This window comes from Aedes aegypti, chromosome 1 (assembly GCF_002204515.2).
Source record: "Aedes aegypti strain LVP_AGWG chromosome 1, AaegL5.0 Primary Assembly, whole genome shotgun sequence".
Taxonomy (NCBI): Eukaryota; Metazoa; Arthropoda; class Insecta; order Diptera; family Culicidae; genus Aedes; species Aedes aegypti.
This window is the reverse complement of record NC_035107.1, coordinates 23,123,309-23,131,689: the sequence shown is the minus strand read 5'-3', so window position 1 is coordinate 23,131,689 and position 8,381 is coordinate 23,123,309. Positions and strand designations below refer to the sequence as shown.

Here is an 8,381-nt window from a genome sequence, read left to right as displayed (position 1 = left end):
GAACGACCGGGTGCGGCCTGGGAAGGAGAACAATCGGAAAAAGGAGTTCGTGCATGTGCACGAGTCCGAACTGAAGCGAAGCGAAGTTACTCGTAGTGAGGTGGCCAGCCGACCTTGCTGGATTTGCAAGCGGACCGATCATCTGATTAGGAACTGCGAGGAATTCAGGCGAATGAACATCGCCGAGCGGCTACGAGAAGTCGAGAAACTCTGTGGAGTCTGCCTCAACAAGCACAATGGAAATCGCTGTCCATCCAAAATTCTGTGTGTGATGCGAAATTGTCAGGGAGCTCATCATGCTCTTCTGCACCGGGTAGAAGAATCAGTGCAGCTGCAGAAAGCGAAATCGGACCGCACGGTGATTTTCCGGATGATGCCGGTAACGCTCTACGTCGGCAAGCGACAGTACGATACCGTCGCATTCCTGGACGAAGGATCGTCGGCGACTTAGGTGGACGACGTGGTTGCAAAGCGGCTGAAGGCAGAAGGTACACTCGAGCCGTTGATCGTCACGTGGACCGACAACATCAACCGGTTTGAGAACGAGTCTCGGAGTGTCGAGATGATGATGTCAGCGAAGGGTTCGAGGGAGAAGTTTCCGCTGTTCAACACACGAACGGTGTCTGAGCTGCAGCTTCCGAAGCAGAATGTTCGGTACGCAGAAGTGGTGCAGCGGTACAAGCATCTAGCAGGGGTGCCGACAAAGGACTTTCCGTACGGGGTACCAACGATTCTCATCGGTTTGGACAACCTTCATTTGTTCGCTCCGTTGGAGTCACGTGTAGGGAAACCGAACGAACCAATCGCTGTACGATCGAAGATGGGCTGGACGATCTACGGTTCCGAGAAGCGAAAGCCCACGGTGGACGAAACAGCGTGTTCGTCGTTCGCCGTTCCAGAACCGGCGGAAGAGAACCGGGATCGAGTAATCCTTAAGACGACGACAACGCGGATAGGCGATCGTTTTGAAACGGGATTGTTGTGGCGCCAGGACGATAGAAGATTTCCCGACAGCTACCCAATGGCCGTTCGACGGATGAAAGCAGCATGACCGCCCGCGCTGCATTCTTCTCCTTCAAAACCTCCTGGCACTCCTCGTCGAACCAATCATTCCGTCGACTTACCACGTACCCGACGTTGCTCTCAGCTGGGAGCATCTGCAAACACTCAATTACCTAATCGTAGCTTATAACTCAATGTCGAGAAGATATATCAAGTTTTGAGCATTTGATAAATCCAATTAGTAGAGGTAGCCGATGATTTCGTGCAGCTTCTGTAATACTCCGTTCTAATCGTCCAGCACGGACACAGCGCACACGCGAACCGAACTCAATGCCATGTAACCAAAGACTGACTCGCCTTAGCGAAGCTCACAAGCACGCACCTTACAGAGAGCGTACTTAAACCAACACATCCCCGGTGAGCACTGTCGTGTCCCTCATATAGAAGCGTCTACCACAGCTTCCAATATTGCAACGAAAGGGCACGTTATCAAAGGCACCCCCAATATTCAAGAAAAAAGTGAGTGAGCGCACAATGGTCAAGCGAAAAATCAAAAACGGAGAAGACGAAAAAGGGTAGGTTCTTTCATAAATAAATTTAGCTCAAACATAATCGTAATTTTAAAACAGTCAATTATTTCACTGTAGATTCTTCGAAATCTACTTTTCGAATCTTACGCATTAAAAGATCAATCACAGACGGTACAAGGCACTTGAGATTTACCTAATCAGATATAGAGAGAAATACGGGTGGATGGAGGGAGGATCCTCTACTCGCACAGACAATCGCACGGTAGTTTGGGCATCTTGTTCGCCGGCCACGGCAGATAGCCGGCCGTTTTGAACACCCAGTAGTCGTAGGACACCTTGCCGATCAGCGCGATCAGCAGAATGATCTCCGTCGCTATCAGGTAGTAGATGTAGTCGGTCCAATCGTGCTGTGATTGGCACAGTTTGCTCTCCTGAATCTGGACCACTTTGGACAGGTGGGTGTTCCCTTCGCAATAGATCATGTCGTGGTCGAACACCTGGGCCTTCTTGCTGAGTAGCCAGTTTTTCAGGTTCTTGGCTGCGGTGCAGTCGCACGTCATTGGGTTCCCCTCGAGGAACATGTACGAACCCAGGTCCAAACTGGACCGGAACTGATAGGTTTGGATGGTTTTCAGCTTGTTCCACCGGATCGAAAAGACGGTGAACCGGGAGATGAAGTCCGTTCCCTCGAGGTCACTTAGCGAGGTGATTTGATTGTTGTCCGCGTACAGGCGATGCACAGTGCTGTAGGACTTCCCGATCAAGGCCTTCAAACTTGTTATCTGTAATGATAGAAGCCATTGAATTTTAATTCGAAGAGACATAAATGTCCAACTCACGTTATTATTGGATACGTTCAGCGTGACCGTGTCCGGTGGGAGATGCTCCGGGAAATCCATCAGCCCTAGTCCGGAGCAGTCCACCTGGGCGGTGAACGTTTTTCGATCCGTGTTGTTCAGATCGAAATTAAGCCGTTCCAAAGCGCAGGTGCAATTCGTGGGGCAGTCGTTTTGGATTCGTTGACTCAACAGCAGCTGAGGCAATGGGATGAAGTCCGTTGAGTCGAACCAGTTGAAGGTGCGATTCGTGAGGCAGAAGGTGGACGTTTCGTCGATGAATTTGATGCCTTCCTTGAGCGACTCCAGCAGGGATTTGCACAGCATGCCGCTGTTTCCTCTGAAATTAAACAATACCAATGGATGATTACCGAAATTTATGATTTTTCATTCGGATTCAAATAGACGCCATGCCATTGATCAAACGAGAAAGAATATATTCAAACACCCAGAACTTGTTCCAATCCTGCCAAATCAGGACAATTTGATATTATAACACATGAATATATCAATTCATGATTTTCATCCAAAACTGTCGTAGAACTACGGAATCGGTAAAATGGAGTCGAAAAGATACTCCAGATTAATCCTAGTAATGGAGAAGATTACTACAACAATATTGCCAGGAATATCTACAGGTGAGCAATCCCTGTGAAAAAGTCTAGAGATTCTTTCAGAAGCGTAAGCATGAGATTCCTTCACGTTTTCTTCAAGGATTTCTCCAAGAATTTCTTTATAAATTACTCCACGAATTCGATCAGCGATTCCCAAGATATTTCTTGGCTTCTTAAAATTCCTCCAACGATTATTTTTTATAGTTGCAAAAGAATTATCGCTACGAATAACTTCATATTGCTTTAGTGTTTTACTGAGAGCTCCCACCCGGATTATTGCTAAGAATATCAGGGGTGATTCTTGGAAAAATCTTTGTTGTTGTAACCAATTGTAACGTAACTAATCCATTGAAGAATTATCTAAATGTGTGGTGAAATCGTAGGACGAAGTGTTGAAAGAATCGCAGGAAAAATCCTAAAGAGATAGATAGATAGATATCTTTATTTAAGAGATTTGCAGCCCGAGGCTGGCTCATCTCTTTAGAAAATAGGAAATCAAGAAGTACCTGAAGGGTATCTTCTAGCAATACAGAGTTTTAAATATAAACAAAACTGAAGCTCTTTAAAACTATACTGTTAATCAATCTGATGTAGTGGTGTCCTTTCTAGGCCGATTCTATCTTGCGTTGTATGATCTTCCAAGTACTTCCGTATCGACGAAGGTTCAAGCGTTGAGCATTTGCTAAATTTCGTTGAAAAGTCTAGCTTCCTTGAGGAAGTTTAGAAGAGTTCTTTCGCATACTGCATCGTTTTGGAGAGCACGACTGATAGATGTGATATCATGTTGCATCCGAAGGTATTCAAGTGTAGGACAATCGCTGATGAAATGTTGTACTGTGTTTTGCGTATTGCACGTTTCACAGATCTTCCGAAAATTTCGGCTGTCTCCCATATTATGAGATGCCCGTGTATGGCCTGTTCGAAGGCGAGATAATACTTTCTGTTCTTTCCAGTTTGGAAGGTCATTCCAAGGTACAACCTCGTTCTTGATGCGTCTTATGAATAGTGATCTTTCTTGATGCCATTCGCTTGCCCATGCATCCCATAACGTGTTTTTAATCCATTTTCTGATATCATCTCCCGGAATTTCGTTACAAAATATCCTGCTCTGTCGACTTTTCTAGCAGCAGCATCTGCACGCTCATTGCCCGGTATACCGCAGTGACTAGGGACCCACATGAAGGTTGTTGATGTTCTCTCGTTGTCTAGCTCGGCCTGGATAGCCTGAATGAAAGGATGTTTGTTGTTGCTGGATTTCAGTGCTTGTAGCGAACTGGCAGAATCGGTGACTATAAGAATGTGGTTCTCACTAGGTTCCAAAATTGCTCTGAGGATCGCGGCTGCTTCAGCGGAGAAAACTGAGCATTGATTCGGTAAACGGTGTGATTGTTCTAAATTTGTACCGTAGATTCCGAAACCCACCCGACCTGCTAGTTTAGAGCCGTCCGTATAGCGGATATCAGCGTATCGGTATTTATTTTGAATTCTATGGCGAAAGTTAGCTAGAACCTGAGTAGGATTTGAACCCTTCCGGAAATGGAATTTGATAGCGTTGTCGATAAGTGGTTCTCTGGCTCTCCAGCTTCGAGGCCCAACACGGTGGAGCCCGGCCACCGGGGGAAGCACGGATCCGGCCACAGCGGTAAGGGCGTGATTCGCTTGCCCAGCGAGGAAGCAAACCTGCCCATCATCCTCAGTTCGCTCTAAGTAGCTTACAGCTCGACAACATATGGACATCGCCGCTCTGTATCGGAATGGAAGAACGCCTGCTTCCACACAGATTGCTGAAGCCGGGGTCGAAGGTAGAAGGCCCGACAGTGCACGAATTGTGTTATTATAGGTTGAGGAAAGTTGCTGCACCATGTATTCGAAAGATCGGCAGGTAAGCTCAACACCGTAAAACAGTCGACTGCATACAACAGCGTCGGCCACGCGTAGCCGAGTTTGCCTATCGCTCCTAGTACGTTTTCCAGAGATGCTTCTAATCATACTCACTCGATTTTTACAGGCCTCCTTAATTTTGTTGAAATGACAATGAAATTTCAAATGCCGGTCGATGGTGACGCCGAGGATTTTGGTATATTTTCTCGTTGGCATAGGAACGCCATTTACTGTCAGCGGCTTGCGTGGTGGAATATGCTTCGATTCACATACATGAAGTCTTGCGCATTTTTCTGCCGATATATCGAAACCGACTTCCTGTGACCATTTGGCAACGGCGGAAACCGCAGCCTGTAGTTTGCGCCTGATACTCTTAGGATGCTTCCCGGTGACAATAAGAAGAATATCGTCAGCATAAACCAAGATGAACACTCCTTTGGGAAGCACAAGAAAAACTCCACTCATGGCCACCAGAAATAGGGTAACCGCAATCACAGACCCTTGCGGGACGCCTGTTTCCTCAGTGACCGTTTTGGTCCTATAACACTTCCCCGAATACCATTACCCCGAAAACCATCTCCCCGAAAACCAGTACCCCGAAAACCATTACCCCGAATGCAACGTTACCCCGAATGACACATTACCCCGAAAACCATTACCCCGAATGGTAAATTACCCCGAAAACCAGTTCCCCTAATACGACACTTCCCCGAAAATGAGAAGAAAGAAATTCTTCAAGGAAGCTCGCGAATTTGAGCCTGAAAGTTTTCGGCTTAGTAACTACAGTTATCTCTCCCTAACTCGATATTGAAAGGATCATCGAGTTAGGGAGGTATCGAGATACAGAACACATTTTTTTTCAATTTTCGAAATTTTGATTGTTTCGACAAAGTACATTTAAAATAGTAAATTAAATGTGAAAAATAGTAAATTTTTTGTACATTTGCCAACGTGACACTTTTTGCATAGTCTTCAAAAATTTAATTTTTTATCACCCTGAAATGACCTGTGAACCTTCATTTTACTATCACTATAATCATAATTATCAAATTTATGAAATTTATGAACATTTGGAGAATATTTGGAAATTTCCATGAAAATATCGAGTTAGAGAGGTAAACTTGCATAGGAAACTGAAACAGATCGCATCGAGTTAGGGAACATCGAGTTAGAGAGGTTTCAACTTACAGAGGGATCATAGTATGCTAGATTGAAGGGACCGCGCATTCCATCGAGTTAGGGGAAATATCGAGATACAGAATATCGAGTAAGGGAGAGTTAAGTTACTACTATTCCTATTGGTGATTTTTTATTCTTTCAAACATCGGCTGTTCTTTCGAGGTTGTATAATGGCAGTGTAAAAATTTTAATCAATGATTTTCTCTTCATTGAGTTATAGGCTGTTCTTTCGAGTTGTACCGTTTGAGTTGAAGTTTGAGCGATAGCGGTAAAAAAATCGACTGCCAAATTGTCTTGAGCGAAATTCAAAGTTGGCAGTGACTTCAAAAAATAAATGAAAATAAGCCCCTGCATTACTTGTCTGTATTACATCTTGTCAGTATTACAATTTCCAAGAAGAGATTTGTCCTTCTTTTAGTTATCGGCTATTCTTTCGGAAGTTGCACTAGCAAAGTGATTGTTGGCATCATAATTATTGACGCTTTCAACAGTGATTTTTTTCTTCTTTTATCATAGGCTGTTCTTTAGCGATGTACTTTTGAAATAGTGGTCAGTTTAATATCAGTTAACATTTTCATCTGACATTTTTCAAACCATAGTCTAATGACATTTTAGAATATGTTGAACTCGCATTGCCTCCAGCAATATAAAAATATAATTATACATTACCAAATAATATAACGCTTTTGAAAGAGGGCGGGAAATGTCTCTAATATTAACATGTCAGCATTATCATCAGTTCGAAAAATGATTTATTGCTGTGAACACAATCATTCTCACAAAATCAAGTACACGCCTGTGAGTAAAATTTGGGTTCTCACCTGGCTCATGAAGAATAGCTGTTGATTAAAAGAATAATAAATCTTTGATAACATTAAGAACAAAAATTCAAATGAAAATCAAAATTCTATGAAATAGGTATATGGGATTCATTTGTCGGATCTTCAATTTTTCGTGCCAAGAAAATTCGGGGTTATGGTCCATTCGGGGAAATGGTATTCGGGGTAACGGACTATTCGGGGTAATGGTTTTCGGGGTATTGGTTTTCGGGGTACTTGACCATTCGGGGTATTGACTTTCGGGGTGATGGTTTTCGGGGTAATGGTATTCGGGGAAATGTTATAGGATCGATTTCCAGAGATACCCCAGCTGACCAGCTTACTTAGAATTCCGGGGGCCCAGGCTCGATTATAAGCCTTGGCTAGATCCAAGGATGCTATCTCGACGTGATCTCCATTTCTTGCAGCATCATCCAAGATTTGTCCGAGAGAAGCTAAATACGTTCCGGTACCGTAACTGGATCGGAAAGCGTGTTGACGATGGTCTAGTTTTCGGTTTTCCTCCAGGAACTCAATTAGTCTGCGGTTTACCATCCTTTCCATAATTTTTGCGACGCAACTGGTTAGGGCGATTGGCCGATAGCTGCCGACATCGTTTATCGGACCGGATGATTTTGGAATGGGTATGACGAAACTGTGTTTCCAGCTTTCCGGAAGGGTGTGAGCCGTCCATTCGTTATTGATCATTTGAAGAAAAGTTATCTTACCCCTTGGAGAGAGGCGTTTCAACATCGGATATCCAATGTCATCTGGGCCGGCTGATTTCCCTTTTGCTTTCTGTAGGGCATACTCCAGTTCTTTCATGGTAAATGGAATGTTGAAAGCTTGTCCTTGGTCAGGTGGGACCAGGAATCGATGCACCGCTTCATTAGCAATTGAATGGCGTTTGATGAATTTCTCGGGGTAGCGTTGGTGTGAAGAGATACTATGGAAATAGTCCGCCAGTGCGTCTGCTATTACGTGGGGGTTTCTTGTTGTAGTACCATCAATCTTGAGTGCCATTCCTTTGATTCGTCTCTTGCCTTGGAAGCTGTTTACTCGTCGCCATAGTTCAGATGACGATTGGTCCTCGTTTATGGTGTCCAGAAATTCGGACCAGGACTTTTCTTTCGCCTCCCTGATCGTCTGACGGCATGTATTGCGGGCGTCTCGGTAGTTTGCAAGAATAATGGCCCTTTCTGGGTTGTCATCGGGGAACTGTTTTCTGGCTCTTTTAGCGGCCCGGAGAGCTTTTCTGCGAGCCTTAACAGCCTTTTGAGTATTTTCGTTCCACCAGTGGAGAGCGCGTCGTCCAGGTTTTGAGCTGGTTTTTGGAATAGTAGCAGAGGCAACTTTATTAATCAAAGCAGAAAAGTCTGAGAGGGAAGCTGAAGGGGATATATCTAGTTCATTGTCAAGCGTCATTTGAAATTCTGACCAATCAGCTTTCTCGTATTTCCATCGAGGACGTCGTGTTGTTTCGGGGGCAAAGCTATTTTCTAGAGTGAGAAGAATAGGTAC

General features: G+C 44.5%; 1 protein-coding gene across 2 annotated transcripts in view; it reads right to left on the bottom strand.

Moving 5' to 3' along the window:
- Positions 1-1,617: 1,617 nt before the first annotated feature.
- LOC5574750 (protein halfway) overlaps positions 1,618-8,381 on the bottom strand; it is a 29,052-nt gene continuing 22,288 nt past the window's right edge. For both annotated transcript variants that reach the window (XM_021839143.1, XM_021839142.1), the window contains 2 exons: positions 2,372-2,708; positions 1,618-2,314 (listed from right to left, as the gene is read on the bottom strand). In XM_021839143.1, the coding sequence (XP_021694835.1) occupies positions 1,772-2,314; positions 2,372-2,708 (880 nt within the window). In that variant the 3' untranslated portion in view covers positions 1,618-1,771. The remainder of the gene's footprint in view (positions 2,315-2,371; positions 2,709-8,381) is intronic.